We start from the raw sequence: 27,353 nt of genomic DNA, 5'->3' as shown, positions 1-27,353 counted from the left end.
GCACTTAATTAAATCGGAATTAAAATCAGTTCTTGCAGTCTTCTAGTTTAGTTTGTAGGATTAAAGTTGCTCTCAAAGCAAGAATGCTCATTTAAGATGAAAACATACTTACTGAAGCATTGTGTTGAGGTTAGTGTTATGTTTAATGAAGGTTTCAGGGTAGAAATGTTACCCTCCACTCTCATTTACTTTAACGGACTTAAAAAACATTTATTGGTTCCATTTCAGAAACTAGTTAGAGATGTTAAAGAGATAGTTCACCCAAAAATCATCATTTACTCACTCTCAAAAGAAAAATTGGTAACCAAACAATTGCTGGCCTCCATTGACTTCCATAATATAGAAAATATGGGGACCAGAAACTGTTTGGTTACCAAAATATCTTCTTTTGTGTTTAACAGAACAAAGAAACTACAGGTTTAGAAAAAATTAAGGGTGAGTAAATGACAGAATTTTTATTTTTTGGTGAACTAAACAAACAGTGAAAGGACATTGGTAACAAATGAATCAATAAAATGCAAACTTTTAAATATAGCGCTTTGTTTTATATACACATATATTCATGAAGATGGCTAAAAAACAATTTTCTTCAAAATGAACTATTCTGCTCACTCATATTTCTAGTTAAATAGTATTTATGAGACAAAATGACCATAACAATAAATAAATTCATCATGTGTTTTCTTTTTTTCACATACCAGTTGTACAAACAATAAATTATAAAAATCAGTGCTGTGTATTTTCAGTGAAACGGCCATTTCCCATTGAGACGGTAAAACAGTACTGCATACATGGAGAAGAGAGATGAAATCTTGAAAACACACTGAATAACAACTTCAGCAGGTTTAAAGTGAACACTGATGTGCATTTGCACTTCTGTAATGTGATGCATTTCCAGGGTATTCACTGAGAAAAAGCGTGTAAAATTATTCTGGAATATTATTATGACAATTTAGAATAACGTCACAGATGCATCGTTCAAAATAAAGTCACTGTTGATTTCATGTTGACTTTCTGCTGGTCATAATAACACCATATGAATCACATATCTGACAAGTGCTGTTCATTTGCATGAGCGTTTGCATATGTAAATAAGACTGAAGCATGGAAACACATTGTTAATTCAGGTTCAGTGTCTCACGGTCTGAGAAATGAAGGTTGAACTGAGGTGTAAACGGATTTAAAGCAATGTTCTGGTCAGCTTCAAATGTTGGGTTTACAGTAACACACATACAATGGAAGTCAATGGGGCAAGACATTATGTCAGAATACATGTTAAAATACAAACACATCGCCACAAGACTTAAACATGAAGCATGTTAAACATTTCACCTCATCTGTGCAAACTTATATAATTAAACTCCTGTTTAAAAGTTCATCAGCCAGAAGCATTAGGGGCCATTCACTCAAAAAAGTGATTTTACATTTAAAAACGCAAGAAGAAGCACATGGAAAACAATGGAAAAGCAGTGAGGTGGAATGAAAAACAAACAAACAAAAAAACGGCCCATTATGGTTCAAATAACACATTTCTGTACATAGCAATCAGTATATAAGGTTTTTTCTGCATTAACCCTGTGTAAATGTCCTGCCCCATAGACGTCCATTTAAAGTGTTAACTAATTATTTTCTATGATAATCGTGTCACAGATGCTGTGGTAACACTTTACAATAAGGTTACATTTAGTTAGTTAACATGAGCTAACAATGAATAACTAGATGAGTAAAGTTCCTAAACAAACTTTGAAGTTGGCTTGAGAAAGCCAGACCAGAAAGTTTGAAGTAGTTTAAACACCCTTAAGTTTCAAGGTTTTAAGTTCTTAAAAGAACATCTTTTCTTAGTGTGAAGAACATTTGATAATCTAAAGAACCTTTTCCCACTATTTTGTGCGACGGAAGGGTTCCATGGATGTTAAAGTTTCTCCATGGAACCAAAGAATGACAAGTACCTTTATCTTTAAGAGTGTGGTTAATAGCTATGTTTCCATCCAAAGTTGCGAATTTAACTTGTGCACAATATTGGAATATCGCATAAAACATTGGGAAACTGGTGCAAAATATCAGTAATAAAAATGTAAGTTGCTGCAATCGGGCTCTTTTTTCCTCCATCATAAATGACAGCTGGGGGCTCGTCCGGGATATTCCCAAGAAAAAAGACTTTTAAACCAAATCATTCTGATGACAGACTTTGACTCAGACGTTTCAGAACCACCAAACCAACATTTGAGATGCTGTGATGTGATCCATGGTCCACTTTTTTCTATTTTTAATGTGCATTTTTAGAATTCATTGTTCATTTTTTATGTGATATCCCAAAATGCGCATAAAAATAGGTAGATGGAAACATAGCTAGTGTTAAATTTCAACTTTTACTAATATATTTTTTAAAATTAAAAATTGCATTTGTTAATGAACTGTGATATACACAAAGCACAACTGTATTTTAGTTAATTAATGTTAACAAATAAGGCCTTATTGTAAAGTGTTACTAACTTATTTTGAACCAGAACATTCCTCTAAACCACACAAACATGTAAACAGCGCGATCGGCTGGCGTTATTGCGAGTATCGAGGGCACACAGTGTCGTTCCAGAGCACCTCGAGCCCTGAACAGAGAAAATGACACACACACATTTAAATCACAGAGCCCTATTTCATTTTTCCATAACAAAGAAGTGAAGACCAGTTCATTGGGGGAGTTTAAGACTCAAACGGACATAAACATGGAGCAATGTGTTCAACATCAGCTCAAAAACCCTGAAAATCAGCTCAGGAACAAACCATCAGTCATAGACTTCATTGAAAACCCTTATGAGATTGACCGTTCTATTCCTGACCCTAGGGTATTCTAGACCCTTAATGAGATGTTCACACTGACAGCGATTTGCAAAAATTACTTTGGGCGGTCATTTTCAGTGAAAGTTCAGTGAAAGCAAACCAAGTTTAACTCAGTTTAGCTTCATGCAAATGAGCTGTGATGTAATGCAGTGACTACCAGTGAGAGCGCAGACTGATACAGCTGCATATCGCAGTTGAGCAGGGCTGCACGATAATCTGAGAATCACCACTATTTTGTTCGAAAATCATAATCGAGACTTCAATCATGATTGTTTTCATTTGCGAAATTTAATCAGAATATATGTATCTATATATATATATATTTGCAGGGTCTATTTTACATTATGAAAACTGGTAGAACCTTAAAAAAGCTTCTCTCAAAAGCAAACCAGTGAAATTCCTAACATTAATTCCTATAATTCCAAATTACGTTTACATTTTACTATTAAAACAACAACAAAAAGACTTTGTATTGTCACACAGAGGTTGCAGATTTATTCAGCAACCACAAGATTCATGTTTGGATTTATAATATTGCAGAAAATTATGCTTAATTAATAAAAAGTAGCAGAAATCGTGTTTAAAACGCGATTAATCGTGCAGCTCTACGGTCGATTTGGAATGGCAGTTACACTATTTTAAGGTGACGTTGTTACAGTACACAAATAAGGTCTGAGTAATATTAATTAACTACATGTACTTACTCTAGGGTTAAGGTTAGGGATAGTTGCTTGTAATTATGCATATTTTACAGTTGTTAATATAGTAAGTTCATGTAACGTTTAACTAAGTCACCTTAAAATAAAGTGTTACCAGAACTGATTGTAACATCAAACGGTAACAATGTACAAAAAGGTTCCATTTGTAAACATTAGTCACCATAAATGAAAAATACTTCTAAAGCTTAATGTTAATCATAAAATCAAAAGCTGTGTCTGACATGAACTAACAATGAACAGTTGTATTTTTATTAACAGACGTTAAATACTGTAACAAATGTAGGTTACACTTTGTTTTAAGGTGTCCTTGTTACAGTGTAATTATACATTTAAGTACTGAGTAATATTAATTAACTACATGTACTTACTATGGGGTTAGGGTTAGGATTAAGTATGGTTTAGGGTTAGTTGCATGTAATTTTTAGTAACTACATGTAACGTGTAACAAGGACACTGTAACATAAAGTGCTACCCAAATGTCTTGCTTATTGTTAGTTAATGCATTATCTAAAGTTAACTAATGGACCTTATTGTAAAGTGTTACCCATCAAACACTACAGTAACATTTAAATGACTGCCAGTGTGAACTCAAGGGGCGTGTCATATGGACCAGAGGGTGTGGCTTTGTCAAGGGGGTGTGGTCACACGTTGCCACATTCAAGGCTAAAGCCAAAGCTCCTTGTCCAAGTCATAAAATGTGCAGAATCCACAGTGATTGTGTTTCGAGCACTTATACAAATGCAACTGCATGTCCACGAGGGTTCAGTCTACGTGCTCTACGTCCTCAGCACTTTTTAATCAGGCAGTGTTTGAAGGCCGGCGGCCGGGTGCTGAGCGGGCAACTCTTGGCCAGCTTCCCTTGAGGGTCTTTGCACTGAACTGTGCGACTTTGCCAACCCGTATCGCAAGTTCTGGAGCACGTCATCCACGATCCCGTCACCCAGCGTGGCCCCACGGGTGTCGTCGTCGGAAGAGGAGGCTCAGTCGTTGTCGGAGGAGGAACCTCAGTTGTAAACGTCACCAACTCCGCCGATGACAAAGCCGCGGCGGTGCCCGAAGCTGCGGCAGATGTCCGAGGTGGAAGCGGTGTTTTGCGGGGCATGAAGAAGCTGTAGCGGATGTCTAGTGGTTTCTTGGAGTCCGTGGCCAGAATCTGCACCAGCAGGCTCTCCTGAAGGGCCCCGGGGCCCATGCTGTGAAGGGCCTCGTCCCGCTGACTCCAGCCGGTGTAGTTGAGAACCGAGCCTTTGAGGGGGACGATGGTCTCGGACGTGGAGATCATGAACTTCCCGTTCAGCAGGTATTCTCCTCCGGGCCGCCGCAGGGCGAGGTACGCCGTGTAGCGCGACTGGCCCTTTGCTTTGTACTGCCGGACCTTAAGGTGTGTCGAACCCTCGGGGACCTTCACCACATCAGTGTAGCCCTTACTGGAGAAAGGACAGGGATGTCAACATGTGTTTTTGTCCTATTTTGTATTTTGTTTTCCAGTACAAATATCTAAACATTCTTCAATCAAGATACATTTAATGGAGAAGCAAAATGACTTCAGACAGTTTTTTTTTTTTAAATGTAAACTCAATTAATTTTGATACATTTTTCATACTTTAATACATACATCTTTTTTGCTTCTCCAGTAAATGTATCTTGATTTAAGAATGTTGTAGTGGAAAAGTAAAAAAATAAAAATAAAAAAATCTAAGAAAATCATTTGAATCATTTGCAACATGACGTTTAATAATAAACACAAATGTTTAGCATTTTGCATAATTCAAACAAATAGGATCAATCAATCAACCAACCAAATCAATCAATAAATCAACCAACCAACCAACCAACCAACCAACTCAATCAATCAATCAATCAATCAATCAATCAATCAATCAATCGATCAATCAATCAATCAATCAATCAATCAATCAATCAATCAATCAACTAATCAATCAATCAATCAACCAACTCAATCAATCAATCAATCAATCAATCAATCAACTAATCAATCAATCAGTCAATCAATCAATCAATCAATCAATCAGTCAATCAATCAATTACTGCCATCTGGTTTGAAGGTAAGAGTTATGAAATTACTTTTTCCTCATTATTTTTAAAAACAAATTTGTCTTGATTTGGTGTCTGTCTTTGTCTATGTTGTTGTGTTTCTGTAACACTTTTAAATCTCAGTGTTTCATTAAGGTATCAAATCTGTTCCTCCTCAAATTCCTCAGGAGAATTCAAAACAGACCCAAATGAGTCACTAGTCATTGTTCAGTAAGAGTCTAGGGCTTTTATATGAGAAATGTTTGAGTTCATACTGAGGATTCTGAGTGTGATTCTGAGCACAGTTTGAAATCTGAAACTCTAGAGAGAAAACGTGACATTACTGGCGTCTTTTTCTCAGGAGGAACATCTAAGAAGCAGCAAAAGACTTCATTTGCTCTCCATTTAATTTCATTTCTATGTAGAAGAAAAAATTGAGCTGTATTGAGGTATGATTTGTGATTTTTCTTTTCTTTTATGCTGATAGGAATGTTCTCCCAGGGAAAACAAAGGAACATTTCCTACTTCTGTAAATCACATTAAGCATCCAATTTTATATGTCTCAAGCTGTGAAAGAGAATCAGAGAGCGTCAGATTTCCAGATGTGAGAGAGTAGAATAGATCTAGATGAGCATCTGTGTGTTTGTGTCTACTTGGGCATATTTTGGGGACAATATAAAGCAATAGAAGTGTAATATCCTCATTAGTAAATGTGTGTTTTCTAACCTCTTCTTGGTGAAATTTCCAGCCACTTTGATGCAGCTGTTTCCGTCGCCACCGCAAATGCCACACTTGTCGTACTGAAGTTTAGAGCCGATGATCCCATCGCAGCCAGTGCGAACGCACTTCCCTTTCACACACACTGAACTGCTGTACGGCCGGCACTCCGTCCCATCAACCACCTGCCGGAAAACAACACCAACATTGTGTTCATCTATGAAATGTCACAAGTCTTTTTCACATACTCAAGGTTTGATATATTTATTACTAACAACTAAAAGTACCAAAAGTACTATGGTAATATTGGACATGATATTATGGTAACAGCGAACATTCTGCAAGGTTCTCTCAACGTTTTTCCAGTAACGTTAATAGAGCATTCGTTCAAAGTTATCTGGTCTTTAATTATGTTAGTACAAAAACATTATTTATACATCGTTCAAGGAACCGTTTTAGTTTGACATTCGTCTAACATTTTTTAAATGTTACTACTTTTTTCAGAACATTTTTAGAACATTTAAAAGTAACGTTCCCATAATGTTTGAAGAATGATAAAATGGCATGTTCGAATAATCAAGAAAAAACATTTAAAAACTGCACTTTTTTGTGTGTCCTCAGAGTGCCCCAATATATAAGCATGTCAAATTTGGTGAAAATATCTAATTTCGTTTAGGAGATATAGACATTTATATGTATGAACACATAAAAAAATACCCACACCTGACTTTGATTGCATTTTTTGCCACATACTATCAAAATTTTGACATTTGGCCATTAGCGTTTAGTCAACGACCTATTTTTAAGATTTTCCTATGGTGGTTTCGTCTTAATCGGACTAACATTTTCAAAGATATTTGCGAATGTTGTTTAAATGCTACATCACAACATTGCACTAACCATAAGGCGAAACCTAGCATGTTGAACTTGCCAAGGATTCAGGAATCTAAGGAGATGACTCCTGTGAAAATAAGTCAACCGCATCCAAAGTTTTAAGCATGTAAATATTTTTTCACCACTAGGGGGCGCTGGTCCGAAACTTCTCAGGCTCCTTCAGGGCATTGTGCCGATGACCCATACCAAGTTTTGTAATGATACGTTCATGCGTTCGTAAAAATACAGCATTTTGTGACAAAATTCAAAATGGCCGACGTCCCAATACGGGAACATCGGATCTCATTCAGCTTGGCATGATGCCCCGAATCTAATGAGACCACTTTTATGATTTTTGGACAAACAGTTCAGAAGTTTCTTATCTCCAGACCAGTTGGTGGCGCTGCGCCAAAATGCTGCATGTAACCTCAGGTCATGCTTGTGATGACATGGACCAAGTTTGGTCTGAATACGATAAAGCGTTGAGGAGATACAGCCTTGTGTCTCTTTTCGCAAGCACTATGTAAAATTCATTTGCGCGAAAACGGTTTGACAAATCGACTTGAATTCCATATCTCTTTTTTTTTGGCATGATCTGAAAATGATCTGGTTCAATTTTCATGAAAATGAAAATCCTACTGGCCTAGGAGTTGTTTTCAAAATGGCAGAATTTTGTTTCTAGCACTTACAGTTCAAAAGTTATTAGCATAAACATAAGTGCAACTTTGGACAGTTGGTGGCGCTAGAGGGTTTGAGGTAGAGACGCCAAATTTTCTATGCTGACAGTTCAGACTACCCTCTATCAGTGTGCCAAATTTCACAACTTTTTAATGTACGGTTCTATAGACTGCCATAGACTCCAGAGCGGAAGAAGAAGAATAATAAGAACGCCAATAGATACAATAGGAAATGTCATGTCCCAAAAGTGATAGAAATCATTCAATATGTTCAGTATCTGAGTTATCTGATATAAAGCACTTCTGGAGACTTACTCACCCTCTGTGCGAACACTACATAGTATCCCGTCCCTTTGGCCCTGCAGGTGAGCTTGCACATGTCTTTGGGAAGAACGCCGGCAAACTTCGGCACCCATTCCACGAAGGTCTTCACTCCTTTAGGATCCGTCTGAGGGCCGTTCCGCACCTCACACTGCTCCTGTCTGAAGCTCTTACCTAACACAGACAACATGTGAAGGGATATGTTGTGAAAACACACACGGCTCTGTTTCAGACTTTCACTATCTAAAGCTTCCAACTGAAGCTGAACCTTTCGCACACAACACGTGTTTGCATTGCATTGTGCATCTCATGCATGACAAGTTAAATGAAGTTCAGCTTTTTTTTTTCATTCCACTGCTTTGCGTCTCTCATTTTTTTTAATGCAAATGCAAAATGTCTCCCAGTCTGACCAGCTGAAAAGTGGCAAAAACTCCAACAGACCACTAACAGACTTTGGAAACACAGGCTGGGAGACCAGCTTAAACCAGCTTCGGCCGGTTTAAACATTTATTTCCAGCAGGGAATTCTTTTATAATGGTTATATATGTAGTTGTAATGACATGAAATTAATCTAAAAAATGTATGGAAAATCGTCTTTTATTATACAACATTTTATATATTTTTAAAATTAATTTTATTTTTTAAATTAACTAATGTTTAATAGTTTAATTATGATCAAGAATGACAACAATGATATTATTAAATTATTATTTTTATTATTAATAATAAGTTTTTTGTTTTCATAACTATTTTTTTTTTTAATAAAATTTATCTTATTAAAGTGCCATGACTGTCATTATTATTATATATGTAATAATATATATAATAATATATAATCAGTTTAACTGAAAGAATATATGGATTTTTTTAATTTAGTTTTAAATTTTTAATTAATTATTTTCATTTATTTTAATTTTCTAAATGAACAAAATTTTAATAGTTTCTTATTAACAATAAAAACGGTATTGTTAAATATATTATTATTTTTATATATTAAGTTTATCTTTATCAAAGTGCCATGACTGTCATTAATATTATTATATATGTAATTTCATGAGCTCAAATTAATTGAAAGAGTATTTGGAATATTTTATTTAATTATTATTATTGTTAAATTATAATTTTAATAAAAAAAATACACATTTTTAATTATTTTAATTATTATATCAATATATTATTATTCTTATTATTAAGCTTTTTTATCATTACTATTATTGTTTTAACTATTACATTAATTTTATTAAAGTGCAATAACTGTCATTAATACAGAGTTTGAGGTATAAATCATATCTTTAAAAAAAATCATGTCAGACTACAGAACTATTAAAATGTGCAAGTCAAAACAAAAATGCTAAACAGATACAATGATGATTTACAGCATCTAAAATACACTTTGCATTAAACATTCATATACATTTTAACCTAAAATCTCGATGCTGATTAAAAACCGCGTCAACCTATTTATTATAATTTTTCTTGACTCTGTCATATTGAATAAAGCTCATTTCCATCCATTCTATGATTGTTGTATCTATAAGGGATCTACATGATGCTGCCTTAGAATTTGTTGCATTTTTCACGTGATCATGCATGATTTGTGTGTGTGTGTGTGTGTGTGTGTGTGTGTGTGTGTGTGTGTGTGTGTGAGGACACTCACTGGCTGTAGGGCATGGCGTGATGTTACAGGACCTGTAGACGGCTCTCTTTCCGGTGCAGTAGCGTCCGTTGTTTCGGGGAGGGGGGTTGTTGCAGAGACGATGAGCAAACTGGACGCCGCCGCCGCAGGTACGGGAACACGAACCCCATGGACCCCAGGAGCTCCAGCTGCCGTGGTTAGACGTCTGAGAGAACGATGGGAGATAATCAGACATCCATACAACACAAACTCATTCAAACATTCTTCCAGTGACATTAATAGAATGTTCATTCAAAGTTGTCTGGTCTTTAATAATGTTTTCAAAATGTTAGCAAAAAACATTGTTTATACATCATTTATGGAACATTCTGAAACATTTTAGTTGGACATTTGTTTAACATTTTTTAAATGTTACTATGTTACTGTTTTGGAATGTTCAGAGAACTTTCAAAAGTAACATTCTCTTAATGTTTCTTTAACATCTTGTGTAAAATCTGAAGAATTCAGTGACATGAATGGGCAAAAATAGGAAAGAAGCAAGAGTTGTATGTAGAAGGTTGAGCACATCCATTCACCGACCTGCAATAAACAAGCCTGAAATGAGCAAGAGACCTGAACACTGGACATTCAGCGAGAGGAAGGGTGTGGAAAAGAGACACCAGAACCGCATTTCCTCCTCGTTCCATGCGACAAACAAACACGCATGAAGAGACTCGCTCACACAAGGGGAACATTCTTCATCGGGACTAAAATGAGTCTCTAAAACACCTAATGACTCTGAGACACGGATAAAAATACCTGGACTAGCCGGCCAGGAGAGAGGATGGGAAATTCCTGCCAGTTAAATGTGTTTGATACTAATCTAGTTAACTCAGAACAGCCTGACACGAGGATAACAGAGTTAAGAGAGACGCCCGGGTCAGGAAGGGCTAACAACGTCTGAGTGAATTAAATTAATTTTTTTATTCAGCAGGGATGCATTAAATTGATCAAAAGTGACATTTATAATGTTACAAAATATTCTGTTTCAAATAAATGCTGTTCTTTTTGAACATTCTATTCATCAAAGGATTGTGAAAAATAAAATGTATGATGGTTTCAACAAAATATGAAGCAGCACAACTGTTACGCATATGACACTGAAGACTGGAGTAATGATGCTGAAAATTCAGCTTTGAATAACAGGAATAAATTAAAATTTAAAATTTATTCACATAGAAAACAGCTGTTTTAAATTGTAAAAATATTTCACTTTTTTTTTTACTCTATGTTTGATCAAATAAATGCAGCCCTGCTGAGCAGAAGAGACTTCTTTCGAAAACTTCTTTTAAATGCTAATGGTACACAAGCATCAAAAGCACAACTTCTCAGTAGTTTGAAGCTCTTCTGAAGGTAAGCATCTGATAAACAGAACGAGCAGAAGAGGAATCAATATGATGAAGCGAGAGAGAAAGCAGCATGAGAGAGAGATCGATCGATGTGTCTGAAGAACCGCAGGAGTGTTTGAGAGACGTTTAAAGCCGGAATTCCTCACTGAAGTACAGAGACCGCAGAACTCATCTAAAGCAGAGATCTGATGTTTATTATGTGAACGAGACACCGGTGAGAGAGATCAAGCATGTAAAGCTCAGAGAAACACTGGGAACCAGATGGGTTAACAACACGGGTGTGGTTAAAACACACAAAGCAATGAGATCAAGTTGTTTAAAGACACAACAGGATGAAGAGCAGTAGAAGCAAGTCAATCAGCTTGGGTTACGCTTTAGACAATCTACTAACTATAAGTAACTTTGTAACTACATGTCAACTAACTCTTGTTCATTTACAACCACATGTCAAGTAACTCATTAGAGTATTAGTAGACTGTTAGGTTAGGGTTAGGATTAGTAGTTGACAACAAGTTTTATTTCAATAATGTATTAGTAAATGATCAAAGTAACATTAAATAAGATTAATAAATGCTTGAGAAGTATTTTTCATTGTTAGTTCATGATAATTAATAGTTTAAAAAAGCTTTTAAAGCTTTAAGTTTTTAAGGTTTTAAGTTTGAAATAGTTTAAAAAACTTGAAGTTTAAAGCAGTTTTAAGTTTGAATTAGTTTTAAAAGCTTGAAGTTTAAAGCAGTTTTAAGTTTGAATTAGTTTTAAAAGCTTGAAGTTTAAAGCAGTTTTAAGTTTGAATTAGTTTTAAAAGCTTGCGGTTTGAAGGTTTTAAGTTCGAAACAGTTTTAAAAGCTTGACATTTGAAGCAGTTTTAAGTTTGAAAGTTTTAAAATCTTAAAGTTTGAAATAGCTTTTAAAGCTTGAAGTTCGAAGGTTATAAGTTTGAAATAGTTTTAAAAGCTTGAAGTTTGAAGCAGTTTTAAGGTTAAAATAGTTTTAAAAGCTTGAAATTCAAAGGTTTTAAGGTTGAAATAGCCTTTAAAGCTTTAAATTTTTAAGGTTTTAAGTTTGAAATAGTTTTTAAAGCTTTAAATTTTTAAGTTTTTAAGTTTGAAATAGTTTTAAAAGCTTGAAATTTTAAGCAGTTTCAAGTTTGAAATAGTTTTAAAATCTTGGTGTTTGAAATAGCTTTTAAAGGTTGAAGTTCAAAGGTTTTAAGTTTGAAATAGTTTTAAAATCTTTAGGTTTAAAGGTTTTAAGTTTGAAAGTTTTAAAATCTTTAGGTTTGAAATAGTTTTAAAAGCTTGAAATTTGAAGCAGTTTTAAGTTTGAAATAATGTTTAAAGCTTGAAGGTTTTAAGTCTCTCAGACAGACAGATTGCTCTGTGGTTGTTTAGGGTGGCAAACAAGTCATTTTTAATTTCACAACATCACCTCAGAGCTCTCGTCTTACCGAGTAGTGTCTTTTTCGGGTCTTGTCCACACATTTCCCCTGCAGACAGATTCTTCCCTTCCCACACGGCGTTCCTTCAACAGCGGGCAGTTTTTTGGTCAGACACACCATCTGGCCCTTCCTAATGACGGCACACCACAGGCGGGCGCACACGTCCATCCCGGGACACATGGTGTACTCGGGGCCAAAGGCTAGACGGCACTGCTGCACGGCGTCATAACTCTGACCGGGAAGCTCCTCGGGACCCAGAAGAGGCAGACGAGGGACGTCCAACAAACACTCGGCTACAGACACACAACAAGAGGAAGATGTGAAGATGTTTGTGGAGAAGAGATAGAGCTGTGTGCACATCCAACACAGGGCAAAATGGTGATTTTCATTATATATCTACAATATAAAAGTGTGAAATCAATTGTAACTGTTTTTGAAAGAAATCTCTCCTACTCACAAAGGCTGCATTTATTTGACCAAAAATACAGTAAAAATTTTGAAATATTTTTCCAATTTAAAACAGCTGTTTTCTATGTGAATATATTTTACATTTTAATTTATTCCTGTGATCAAAGCTGGATTTTCAGCATCATTACTCCACATGATACTTCAGAAATCAATAATAGCAATAATATAAGTCTGCAGATTTTCAAATTGAAATAATTGGCTTTATAACCATTAAATATTTAAAATTTTGAAGTGCTAAAATTACAAACATAATTTTTGAGAAAAGCAACATTAAATTCCGTCATAGTCGTTTCTCACCATTGCCGTCGTCGAAGAAGTCCGTGATGGTGGCGGATGTGCAGCGGCTCCAGGGTTTGGACGCGTCGATGGAGGTCAGGATGGACGACATCAGTCGCTTGTCCTCAGTGGAGCCGAAGCGCTCCTCGCAGAACTTCGAGTCATCGTGGGACAGACCCAGCAGGTGCCCTGCGCACACACACAGGAAATGATGTCATCGAGGTGTTTGTGCATGCACGTGGATTGTTCGTGTGTGTGCGTGTCTGTACCGATCTCATGTGCCACGGTGAATGCTGCATGAAGGCCGTCGTCCTCAATGATGGCACAGCTCCTCTCTGGAGAACATACGGTGCCTACGTCAGCCATGCCGAGAGTGTCACACGAGTGATGACCGCACAGATCCTGAAAACACACACACTCAATCATCAATACCAGTTCAAACTCTCAGACTGTGTGAGTGTGTGTGTGTGTGTGTGTGTGTGTGATGATGCATCCACACCATTTCAAGATCTTTATTGTCATCTGTACTTAACATAATGAAATTCTTATTTTGTCCATTCCCCTAAAAAAAGACGGGGTAGAAGGACATAAGGAACAATAAAATACAAGACAATAAATATAAGAGAATACACAATAAGGACAATAACCAGTAAGAACGAATTAGAATAAACAATACACAATAATACACAATTCAGTAAGATACAATACACAATAGAGTCAATACAGTACACATAACAAGAAACAATAAAAAAAAGAAACAATTTTACAGTATACATTTATACACCGATCAGACATAACATTATGACCACCTTCCTAATATTGTGTTGGTCCCCATTTTGTTTCCAAAACAGTCCTGACCCGTCGAGGCATGGACTCCTCTAGACCCCTGAAGGTGTGCTGTGGTATCTGACACCAAGATGTTAGCAGCAGATCCTTTAAATCCTGTAAGTTGCGAGGTGGGGCCTCCATGGATCGGACTTGATTGTTCAGCACATCCCACAGATGCTCGGATGGATTGAGATCTGGGGAATTTGGAGGCCAAGTCAACACCTCAAACTGGTTGTTGTGCTCCTCAAACCATTCCTGAACCATTTTTGCTTTGTGGCGGGGTGCATTATCCTGCTGAAAGAGGCCACCAGGGAATACCGTTTCCACGAAAGGGTGTACATGATCTGCAACAATGCTTAGGTAGGTGGTACGTGTCAAAGTAACATCCACATGGATGGCAGGACTCAAGGTTTCCCAGCAGAACATTGCCCAAAGCGTCACACTGCCTCCGCCGGCTTGCCTTCTTCCCATAGTGCATCCTGGTGCCAAGTGTTCCCCAGGTAAGCGACACACACGCACCCGGCCATCCAGGCCACCTTCTTCCATTGCTCCGTGGTCCAGTTCTGATGCTCACATGCCCACTGTTGGCTCTTTTGGCGGTGCACAGGGGTCAGCATGGGCACCCTGACTGGTTTGCGTCTATGCAGCCCCATACGCAACAAACTGATGCACTGTGTATTCTGACACCTTTCTATCAGAACCAGCATTAACTTCTTGAGCAATTTGAGCTACAGTAGCTCATCTGTTGGATCGGACCACACGGGCCAGCCTTTGCTCCCCACTTTCCAGTTCATCCCAAAGGTGTCAGATGGGGTTGAGGTCAGGGCTCTGTGCAGGCCAGTCAAGTTCTTCCACACCAAACTTTGCAAACTTTGGACCCTGCTTTGAGCACTGGTGCACAGTAATGCTGGGATAAAAAAGGGCCTTCCCACAAAGTTGGAAGCATAGCATTGTCCAAATGGTCTTGGTATGCTGATGCATTAAGATTTCCCTTTACTGAAAGCAAGGGGCCTATCCCAACCCCTGACAAACAGCCCATACCATTATCCCTCCTCCATCAAACTTTCCAGTTGCAGTCAGGCAGGAAACGTTCTCCTGACATCCCCGCCAATCAGACGTGATTGGTCACTCTACAGAACACATTTCCACTGATCCAGAGTCCAGTGCCGCATGCCATTGTACTTGGAGATGTAAGGCTTGCATGCAGCTCCTCGGCCATGGAAACCCACTCCACGAAGCTCCCGCTGCACAGGTTTTGTGCTGATATTAACGCCAGTGGAAGTATGAAGTATCTTCAGCCATGGAATCAGCAGAGCGTTTGCAACTTTTACGCACCATGTGCTAGTGTTGGCAAAAATATTGATATTTCGATATGTATAGATACTAAAATATCGGAAACGGTTCTGATACTCCTTTTCTGCATATCGATACACCGATACTGGCTCCGCGTTTTCGATCTCTCTTCTCTCAAACAGTGAATTTCCAATTTAACACACACCCGCCTTCTGTCACCCGCTCGTCTCATTCGCTCTGGTTGAATAGTGCTTGTATTGCACATAATTTTATTCATTCCCTCAGGTTTCACACTCACGGTGTGCAAACCATTGATGTATATAAGTGGCACGCACATAAAGCCACCTCTCAAACAGCTTGCCAGTACCAAATTCAGTTCTTTTTCATGGTGTACTGTGCTTAAATCGTCAAATTCACTCAAAATGATGTCAAAATGCCCGTCTTGGTGAGTATTCAGGTAAACACAGTCAGTTTGGGAATGTAAATAGTTGAGAAAGACAGCACATGTTGTGTAACCGAATAAGCATAAGCTCTTAAAGTGACAGCAGCCTAATAAACCTGCTGCCATCGATCATGTTAATCAAAGAACAAAAGACAAAGAGAAAATCACTCGCTGCTTTTGTAACTTTAATTGTAAGCATTAATCTGTATTTAACTTTTACAATGAAGACTATCCAGTTGTAACGGACGTAGGCCAGTAAGAGCTGTGCATGTAAACCTCACTCCCCTGATCTCAAGAGGCGCTCTAGAGACTGCGGTCTTTAACCTCCTTGTTAGGGCACCCGACTCCCATGCCGGAGGACCTGGGTTCGAATCCTGCTTAGAGTGTGCGGTTCGAACAGGAGGGGTTACATTGGTGCCTTGACCCGGATGGGAGTGAGGTTTAGGGGGCTGAGTGTAATGGACATAGGCCGGTAAGAGCTGTGCGTGTAAACCTCACTCCCCTGATGTCAAGAGGCGCTCTAGCGTCTGACACTAGAGATCAAGTCTTTAGCCTCCTTATTAGAGCGCCTGACTCCCAAGCCGGTGAACCTGGGTTCGAGTCCCGCTTAGAGTGTGCAGTTCGAACAGGAGGGGTTACATTGGTGCCGTGACCTGGATGGGAGTGAGGTTTAGGGGGGTGAGTGTAACAGACGTAGGCCAGTAAGAGCTTTGCATGTAAACCTCACTCCCCTGATCTCAAGAGGCGCTCTAGCGACTGACGGTAGAGACTGTGGTCTTTAGCCTCCTTGTTAGACCGCCCGACTCCCATGCCGGCGGACCCGGGTTCGAGTCTTCGAACAGGAGGGGTTACACAGTGTTTTTTACATTTAATTACTTTATTTAATTTCTGTAGTGTTTCTTACCTGAACAGTTTCTAATAGTTTTAGTTAATAACAACATCACTGGTGCTGACTGTATCAACCTGGGATTTGGAAACATGACATTTCCAGTTGGACCAATGAAGAGACGTAAAGCCATCAATCAGACTGAATCTGTCTGAAAATGTTTTCTATGACTAGTTTAACTACTTTAGCGTTTAATGCAACAGTTTCAAAGCAGACCTTCACTGTATGTCCTGAACACGTTTTCATGTTTATTGTCAGATGTGATTGACTAACAATCCTCACAGAGAGACATGCAAATGTTCTCAAATGCACTTAGACAGGTCGATTTCTCACAGGCATTCGGTGTGTTTACTCGTTTAGTCCGAGTGGATGAAAACAGCCTGGACTCTGTTCTCCGAGCCACATGAGAGAAAAAGCAGCTCTTCACACGGCGAACCACTTGCATTTATAAAAGCAACACGCTGCGTGAGTGTCTGTGTGTGTGTAAATGGGTTCAGAGAGAAGTTTAGCTCATGACCTCAGCGGAGCGCATGTGTAATGTGTAATCAGGTGAACACAGCTCATGTTCATATACTGCACACCTGTCAGTCACAAACCAAGTGTATAGAAATGATTATGAGAAAGTTACTCCTCTGTTCTCTGAGTATTCACAGAAAAACGAAAGAGGCGGAGAGAGAGCAACTTGATATGGACAGAGGAATTCCTGCCTAAGGGAATCAGGGAACTATGTCGGCCAAAGGAAGAGCCGGAAAATGAGGGAATTATTAAGGAAAAATGGCTCAAACAGAGAGTTGCATGTAAACATCACAGAAATAAGAGATTAAACATAAAACTCACTCAATTTTGTTAGATTTATGCTTTAAAGTTGGCATTAAATGTAAATTCACCCTATCTATTTTCCAAATACATATTTTTTAGTGAATAATTCATCCATGCACGTTTCACATGTTTCATGACCTCAATGTCAAAAGTCAAAAAGTCATAAGTGGATCCTCCAGTGAAATGACAGACTTCTCTCTGGTGACGCATGCAGAATTTCTTCTATCATTTAGTCAGTTTAAACTGTTTAGATGCATTAGCTGGAAAACAAAAAGCTAAGAAATGATCAAGATGCAAGGTGCCGGACACTCCCAGGTCAGTTCGGAAGATCCAACTTGCACGCAAACGCACATGGAATGTTTATATCCTGACGGCTCTGGTGCTTGGCAAGCGTTCTGAGCAAACATGTCGACAGCAGACAGACAGGAAGACATGCGGGGAGGTGGAGACGACTCTGGATATTTGATTCTGTAGCACTGCGAGTTTCTGTCACCTGGTTCTGATTTATAGGGCGTTGCAGGCCTGAGCCCATGGCCTCTGTTTGACTGATCTGGGGTCTGTTTGCAGACGTCCCTCTGTGGTCTTCATGGTTATGAGTGGAGCATCAGCACTGATCTGAGTGAAGAGATTCGGTCACATCGCATCTGGCCTATTTGGATCTACAAAATTAGGCGTCTTAAGATGAAAATTATTCATATCACTACTTTAACGGTCTAACCAGGGTTATTATAGTTAACTAAAAACATAACATTTCTGTTACTTGGAAAAAAATAAAAAATAAAAACATTAACTAAAACTAGAAAGTTCATTGAGACAAAGCCTTTTACTGAATGTTTGAAAGTTTTATAAGCTTCCTAGCATGTTGCTAACAAGAATTAGCACATTGCTTGCATGATTTAGCATGTTGTTACAAGTTTTAGCACGTTGCTTGCATTAATTAGCATGTTGCTAGCATTATTTAATGTGCTGCTGCCATTTTTTTACATGTTGCTAGCATGAATCAACTTGTTTTAGCATGCTGCTAGCACGACTAAGCATGTTGTTATCATGTTTTAATGTGAATTAACACTTTGCTAACATGATTAAGCATGCTGCTAGCATTTTTTAGCACATTGTTAGCATTAATTAACATAAATTAGCATATTGTTAGCATGATTTAGCATGCTGCTACAATTTTTAGCACATTGCTTGCATTAATTAGCATGTTGCTAGCATGATTTAGCATGCTGCTACAATTTTTAGCACATTGCTTGCATTAATTAGCATGTTGCTAGCATGATTTAATGTGCTGCTGGCATTTTTTAACATGTTGCTAGCATGTATTAACACACTGCTAGCATTAATTAGCATAATGCTAGCAAACAAGTGCAAGACGAGTATCAAGCATGTGAGTTTATAATAGGGATGCTTCGCTTTGCAAGCACCACTAATAATAAGCTTCAATAGGATTTCATTATGTTGGCTTTGTCAAACCAACAAAATAATATTCCATATATAATCCATATCAACTCTGGCTCTTCTTTGTGTCAAAAACAAATTCCTCATCCCACTGAGTTCCCCCGGAGAAGCCGGATCCAATCCCAGACTGTTGCTACCCAACGCTGGCACAGATGGTGAGGATTTCAGACAGCGTGGAGTGCAGACGGATGGATCCAGAACATCTCAGAGGTTTTCAGTGAACTGTCAACGTATAGCGGCTGAAATGCCGGACGTGTGAAATGCCCCAGTGCGCCACCACTAGCAGACAGGAGGCGGATAAATGTTACAAAACAACGTTAATATATTCTAGAAATCACTGCAGGAGGCTTTAGAGACACACGTGTGTTGATGCACAGAAAGAAGGACAACACGCACAAACATTTGTCCTATGAAATCACATACAAAACCACACGTGAACTCTCTCTCAGACTCCTGAACAAACAGTACAGTATTTACTCTGTCTGTACGCATACATACACCCTCTGTGTGTACAGTACATAGTGTATGTGTACAGTAGATACAGGCTCAAATGGCCCGGTGAACTGAGAAAATTTATCAGCCTTAGTAGCTATTAAAAATGAACTTTTATGTAAATAATGATGAACTCAAGATACAACTAAACTCCTTAATTTTTATGGAAGTATGGAAGCTTGTTTCCGCCACTGAATAAAAAATAAAAAGATAATGGCGACTTTTTATCTCACAATTCTGACTTTTTTTGATAAAGTCAGAATTGCGTGATATAAAATCGCAATTGCGAGTTATAAAGTCAGAATTGCGAGATAAAAAGTTGCAATTGAGATATAAAGTCAGAATCACGGGATAAGGTCGCAACTGCAAGTTATAAATTCAGAATTGCGAGTTATAAAGTCAGAATTACGAGATAAAAAGTCGCAATTGCGAGTTATAAAGTCAGAAATGCAAGACAAAAAGTCGCAATTGCGAGTTATAAAGTCAGAAATGCAAGACAAAAAGTTGCAATTGCGAGTTATAAAGTCAAAATCACGAGATAAAGTCGCAATTGCGAGTTATAAAGTCAGAAATGCGAGACAAAAAGTTGCAATTGCGAGTTATAAAGTCAGAATCACAAGATAAAGTCATAACTGCGAGTTTTAAAGTCAGAATTGCAAGATAAAAAGTCGCAACTGCGAGTTATAAAGTCGGAATCACGAAATAAAGTCGCAACTGCGAGTTATAAAGTCACAACTGCAGGTTATAAAGTCAGAATTGCGAGATAAAAAGTCGCAATTGAGATATAAAGTCAGAATCACGGGATAAGGTCGCAACTGTGAGTTATAAATTCAGAATTGCGAGTTAGAAAGTCAGAATCACGAGATAAAGTCACAATTGCAAGTTAGAAAGTCAGAATTGCGAGATGAAAAGTTGCAACTGCGATATAAAGTCAAAATCACGGGATAATGTCGCAACTGCGAGTTATAAAGTCAGAATTGCGAGTTATAAAGTCAGAATTGTGAGAAAAAGTCGCAATTGTGAGTTATAAAGTCAGAAATGCGAGACAAAAAGTTGCAATTGCGAGTTATAAAGTCAGAATCATGAGATAAAGTTGCAACTGCGAGTTATAGTCAGAACTGCAAGTTATAAAGTCAGAAATGCGAGACAAAAAGTCGCAATTGCGAGTTATAAAGTCAGAATCACGAGATAAAGTCATAACTGCGAGTTTTAAAGTCAGAATTGCAAGATAAAAAGTCGCAACTGCGAGTTATAAAGTCAGAATTGCAAGATAAAAAAAAAAATAATTGCGACTTTTTAAGTAAATTGTTCCTGAGCAGCAAATCAGCATATTAGAATGATTTCTGAAGGATCATGTGACACTGAAGACTGGAGTAATGATGCTGAAAATTCAGCTTTGATCACTGGATATAAATTACATTTTACTATATATTCACATAGAAAACAGTTATTTTAAATTGCAAAAATATTTAATTTTTTTACTGTATTTTTGATCAAATAAATGCAGCCTTGGTGAGCAGAAGAGACTTTTTTCAGAAACATTAAAAAATCGTACTGACTCCAAACTTTGGACATTGCTCTATGTATATCTGAACACATGAGAATCTAAGACATCATATCTACTCATGCGACGCACCTGCTCTCATCTGAAAATCACTACTGTGACGTAACACACACAAATCTGCATGAACAGACACATGCGGCATTGTGTCCCGCAGCATCAGCGCAGTCATGCGTCCGTCCGTCTGATGTGACCACTCATAATCACACATTCACCCAAAAGCTGATGAGCTCTCAATGTGGCCCTTGTTCTGTGCTTTGCATCGAGCTGCACGGACGCATCCACGCGCATGAGTGCATTCTGGGGCTGAAACGAGACCGGCACTGTTCTAGAGCAAATGTTTAATGTTTATAAACCGTCTTCATTTCTCTGACCTTATAAAAGATGTATTTTCTTTGCATTGAGTGTAAATGGTTGTTAGATGCTATTTATACTATACTTTCAACTAGTCCACTGTTGTTCTAGATGACTAGAAAAACGGAGTAGTCGTCGAGCTCTAGCGTTCTGCCAGTGTGACGCAGATCACGTGTATTGGAGGTTTCATTCATGTCCCTAGACATCCTGGTAGCGTTGATAAATCTATAAAGTATTTGACTGAAAGGCTTTCAGCGTCATTGTGCTTCAGGGGCGGATGAGGAACACACAATTATAGGCCAGAGTTCAAATAGTTTGGCTTAAAAGACACGTTAACATGTGTGCTCTTATTAAGTGTCTTAAAAAAACCAAATTGAACATTCTGTCAGCATTTACTCACCCCATTTGACTTTCTTCGTTTTAATGTTCCTCATACGGTGTCCCACACATGACATTTATGTTGCACATCCGCCATGTTTGTAGTTTTTCAGTTTTTTGAACAAAATGAGGGTGAGTAAATGATGACAGATTCTTGTTTTTGGATGAGTATCTCTCTCAATAAATCTATCAAATCAGTCCTAGGGGTGAGGCAGAGGAGGCTTTGGGAAACTGTGAGAGGAAATGATGCTTCAGTTATTTCATAGCCTTTGTGCTCCGGCTTGGCCGCGGCTCCAGCGCTCTCAGTGGGTGTCTGTGGGCTTCTGCTGCCCAACAGGGCTTGTTGACATGGTGTACTTCACAACCACACACTCTTAAACACACACACTCTACGCCAGCAGGTGTGTCAGACTCCACACCGCCAGAGGAAAGACGCCGCTGGCACCAGCCGTCCGTGTGCCGCTGCCAAGAGAAGCTGCGTCTCTGTGGGATTCGCAGTGGCGGCTCTTGTGAGAGGGAAACGACGTCAGCGCCACTTACTGAGATGCCAACCGAGGGCACTTGGGAAGGCAATCGGAATTTTACTGCTGAAAGGAATGATTTTTTATGGTTTATTGCAGTTTTTATTGGTGTACATCATTTTTGTTTTAAATTCATTTTGCTCGTAAACTTAAATCAGAATATCTTCTCCTCCCTCTTACAGCATCTCTTCTCTTCTCTGATGATGAGGGCGGGGCAACCTGTCACTCACATGAAATCCACCAATAGCAAATCACAACCATCCAATCAATTACCCACGGACAAAATCAAGCCCCGCCCTACATTTGTTCTTGTCCCAGAAGTGTTTCACTCAGATATATGACACAATAGAGACGAAAAGACGAGCGCAACTTCCCTTTCATGACGACTTTAAATAGTTAAAACTAGTCAATGCAAGATTTGTTGGCAACACTTTAGAATAAGCTTCAATTTGTTAACTTTAGTTAATGCATTAGGTATCAATATCAATACTTACAGTATGGAAGTTTGTTTCCGCCATGAAATAAAAAATAAAAAAGGTAATTGTGACTTTTTATCTCACAATTGTGAGTTTAGAATTGTGAGATACAAAAAGTCAGAATTGTGTGATATAAAGTCAGAATTGCGAGTTATAAAGTCAGAATTACGTGATATAAAGTCAGAATTGCGAGATATAAAGTCAGAATTACGTGATATAAAGTGAGAATTGCGAGATATAAAGTTAGAAGTGCGAGTTATAAAGTCAGAATTGGTTGATATAAAGTCAGAATTGCAAGTTATAAAGTCAGAATTACGTGATATAAAGTCAGAATTATGTGATATAAAGTCAGAATTGCGAGTTATAAAGTCAGAATTGCGAGATATAAAGTCAGAATTGTGTGATAAAAAACAATTGCGAGAAGAAAAGTCTGACTATATCATGCAATTCTGACTTTACAACTCGCGATTGAGAAAAAAGTCAAATTGTGAGATAAAAAGTCGCAATTACCTTTTTTATTTTTATTTTGGTGGCGGAAACAAGCTTCCCTCATTCATTAGTCAAGGTTATGGTAATTTATACATACTTGAATATATTTTTAACATTTCAAGTTGTATAAAATAACATGCATTACTTATTTTATTTAAAGTACCAAAAATGTTTTAAATGGCTTTAATTTCAGTTAACGATACCAAATGCATGAACTAATGTTAACAGTTTTATAATCTAAATAAGATATTCGAGATACATTCTGAAAAAGCACGACAGGTTTCCTAATAGAGCAGGGGATTTTCTGCAGTTTAAGTGCTCCGGTGAACAAGACCTTGCATGACTTACATGCACCACAAGCCTCGTCTGGAAACACGACAAGCTCCAAACCACAAGCGAGGTGGTGGAGCGAGGCACGGAGATCTGCGCTTTACTGTGGGATCGTTCGGGCTAAATGAGTGTGGTCTCAGCCTGGGAAGGGCTTTCAGATGGGAGATGTGTTGATTTTCCTCACAGCTCTCTGCTGTGGTTCATGGCACTCAAATCTGCAGCATCCCGCGTAAGGAATGTGCACAAGGAATCACACACTGCATAACGACACACACTAGTCAGGGGACGCCGAAGACGCCTGCCTAGAAAAACAGCAACAGAGGAAATAATTTTACAGTTCACTGTGAAGCGGGAAGAGAGAGACTGACGTTCCCACATGATCGGATCCAGCTGACCTGGTCACACACACACACTGCTGTGGGTTTGAGGGTATCAGGTGATACTATGGTTCTTTGAAATATATCATGGTATTTATATGGCACTGTATGCGTAGCATCATCATGTTATACATCTAAACCAAATATCTGTCAATATAGTGTTGGACAATGGGGGGCATTACAGGTCAAAAAGGTCAAGAACCGCTGGTCAAAACAAAACTTACCTTGGAGCACCATGTTATTACCATAGTATATTCAAAAGTACCAGAGTATTCCACCATTGTACCACAGTGAAAATAATCATGGTACACTGATGGTAACAAATAAAACATGGTGAGCCATAGTAGTGTTTCATACCTGTGCGCACGTGTGTTCATCAGTATGGAAGACCATTTTCCCTACTTTTAATGTAATAATTATGACTTAGTATGTAATAATTTAATGTTTATCTCATAAATTAGACTTTTTATGTCATAGTTATGACAAAAAGTCAAAATTATGACTTAATTATGACTTAGTATGTCATCATTTTGACCTTTTATGTCATATGACAGTCATAATTATATTATACGTCATAATTTTGACTTTTTATGTCATAATTATGACTTAGTATGTCAATTATGACTTAGTATGTCTTAATTATGGCTTAATATATCAGAATTATGACTTAGTATGTCATAATTTCTACTTTTTAATCTCCTAATTATGACTTAGTATGCAATAATTTCATGTTTATCTCATAATTTAGACTTTTTATGTCATATGATAGTGTCATAATTATATTATACATCATAATTTTGACCTTTTATGTCATAATTATGAATTAGTATGTCAATTATGACTTAGTATGTCTTAATTATGTCTTAGTATGCCTTAATTATGGCTTAATATATCATAATTATGACTAAGTATGTCATCATTTCTACTTTTTAATCTCCTAATTGTGATTTAGTATGCAATAATTTCATGTTTATCTCATAATTTAGACTTTTTATGTCATAGTTATGACACAAAGTCAAAATTATGACTTATTATGTCATAATTTTGACCTTTTATGTCATATGATAGTGTCATAATTATATTATACATCATAATTTTGACCTTTTATGTCATAATTATGAATTAGTATGTCAATTATGACTTAGTATGTCTTGATTATGTCATAATTATGACTTAGTATGTCATAATGTCTACTTTTGTCATAACTTCTACTTTTCAAATCTCTTATGACTTAGTATGTAATAATTTCATGTTTATCTCATAATTAGACTTTTTTGTCATAGTTATGACATAAAAATTTGATAATTATGACTTAATCATGATTTAGTATGTCATAATTATGACTTAGTATGTCATAATTTCTACTTTTATGTCTTATCTACTTTTTAATCTCTTATTTATGACTAGTATGTAATAATTTCAGGTTTATCTCCTAATGTAGAATTATTATGTCAGTTATGACAAAAAGTCAAAACTATGACTTATGACCTAATATGTTATATTATGTCTTAGTATGTCATAATTTCTACTTTTATGTCATAATTTCGACTTTTTAATCTCTTAATTATGATTTAGTATGTCATCATTTCATCTTTTATCTCAAAATTTCGTCATATATAATCATTTGAAGTCATATGACACAATTATGACTTTATATATCATCATTTTTTATGTAATAATTATGATTTACTAAAACATAATTCTTATTCTTATGCGGCAGAAATGGGCTTCCACACTCACTCACTCTCTCACAGGAGACACAATGTAGTTCACAAAGTTCGTTGCGCGTGACCGTCAGTCAAGCGCGCGACGCGAATGTTTCAGTTTTTACCTGCCTGGTGAAGAGGATCGCCGCGTCATGGTGATGCTGATGATCGTCATCCAGCGGATTCTGCTGATTCTGCCACTTACAGAAGCTCTTGAGCGTCGCGGCGGCGTTTTTGGACACATCGATCCCCTTCTCGTTCTCGGACAGAATCGCCACTTTAACCACCGACAGGCGGATGGGGTTCTCGATGCTGGCGTGACCGTAGAGTTTGGACGCGATGGACGCGAGCGTCAACAGGTAATGATGCAGGTCCTTCCCGTATTTCTTCGTCATGGACGCATCCGCGACCAGCAGCAGCTCCACGTGCCGCGCGCGAGACACGGACCTCCTGCGTCGCGTCAGCGAAGCGTCGGGCTTCGCAAACTTTGTCCACCATCTGCGTCCGCGCGCGTCCTCATCGCGTTTCCGCTTCCCCCGTGCGCTCCGCTTTTTATCCCTGCGAGTTTTTCGGTCACGCGTGCCGCAGCTGTGTCGCGCGGGCATCTCTTCGAAACTGAAGCGTTCCCGGGTGTAATAGTGGAGAGCACGCGTCGCGTCGGCGTCCTCGACGATGTGCACGTCATTCTCGTGGCCCTTCGCCCGGATGAGCGGTGTGATTGTGTACCGGGCGTGATCAACCGCGAAAAACCCATCAAGTCCACCGCCGCACAGATTGAAAACCGCAAGAGACTCCGCGTTTGAATTGACGGTGCCGCGGTAAACGCATTCCCGGCGCATTGGCGGCGCGTTCGCGTTCGAACCAAAGTGATGAGACAGTACCGACTCGTCCCGCTCCATATCCAGAAGAAAGCGCTGCTCGTCCATGTACAGAAGGTACCCGGCTTTTCCTCCCCCGTGATAAATCCGATCCACAGTCCGCACGACGCCGTCGCTCCGCTGGGCAGGTGTGAGGAGAGACGCGTTCGCAGGTGGACGGAACGCGCTGAACGCAAAGGAACCGTCCAGAGCGCAGCACAACAAAACAATCTGCCACATTATTATTCCATGTAGTTCATGAAAACTTTTGGAAACATTACAATCCGAAATCCAGCTTTAAGATGAAGAATTCCAGCAAACAGAGGCGGACTGATCCATTAGTCCCGGTGCGCATCTCACGAGTCAGTGAAATAAATACACGAAGGCAAAGAAAACACCACGAGAGTGCAGCGAGAACTAAAGTGAACTTGAAGAACAAAACACAAAGTTTCCTCTTAAAAGCACCAGAGAGAGAGAGAGAGAGAGAAAGAAATAGAGAGAGAGAGAGAGAAAGAGAGAGAGTCCTGCCCCTTTGCGCTCACTCTCCACTCCAGACCTCCTCCTCTCATTCTTTCCCAACTCTCTCTCTCTCTCTCTCTCTCTCTCTCTGTGTGTTCAGTTTACAGGTTCATCTCTTGTTAGAAGCCAAATGTTTGAAAATGTCCTCACAAACATAGGGAAACATGTTGAAATGTGACTTG

General features: G+C 38.3%; 2 protein-coding genes across 2 annotated transcripts in view; both read right to left on the bottom strand.

Moving 5' to 3' along the window:
- The window catches only part of LOC127521108 (amyloid-beta A4 protein-like), a 337,319-nt gene that overhangs the window by 51,335 nt on the left and 258,631 nt on the right, over positions 1–27,353 (bottom strand). The gene's annotated exons all lie outside the window — the stretch shown is intronic.
- LOC127521077 (A disintegrin and metalloproteinase with thrombospondin motifs 5-like) lies at positions 430–27,353 on the bottom strand. The gene is made up of 8 exons (XM_051909954.1): positions 25,921–27,353; positions 13,655–13,787; positions 13,407–13,574; positions 12,651–12,934; positions 9,837–10,020; positions 8,178–8,353; positions 6,318–6,493; positions 430–4,984 (listed from the first exon to the last, which is right to left on the bottom strand). The coding sequence occupies exons 1-8, from the start codon at positions 26,890–26,892 to the stop codon at positions 4,342–4,344; spliced, it is 2,736 nt and encodes a 911-aa protein (XP_051765914.1). The 5' UTR covers positions 26,893–27,353; the 3' UTR covers positions 430–4,341.

Source organism: Ctenopharyngodon idella, chromosome 1 (genome assembly GCF_019924925.1).
Source record: "Ctenopharyngodon idella isolate HZGC_01 chromosome 1, HZGC01, whole genome shotgun sequence".
In the NCBI taxonomy this organism is placed as follows: Eukaryota; Metazoa; Chordata; class Actinopteri; order Cypriniformes; family Xenocyprididae; genus Ctenopharyngodon; species Ctenopharyngodon idella.
The sequence above is the reverse complement of the archived record's forward strand: the minus strand, read 5'-3'. Positions and strand labels throughout refer to the sequence as shown.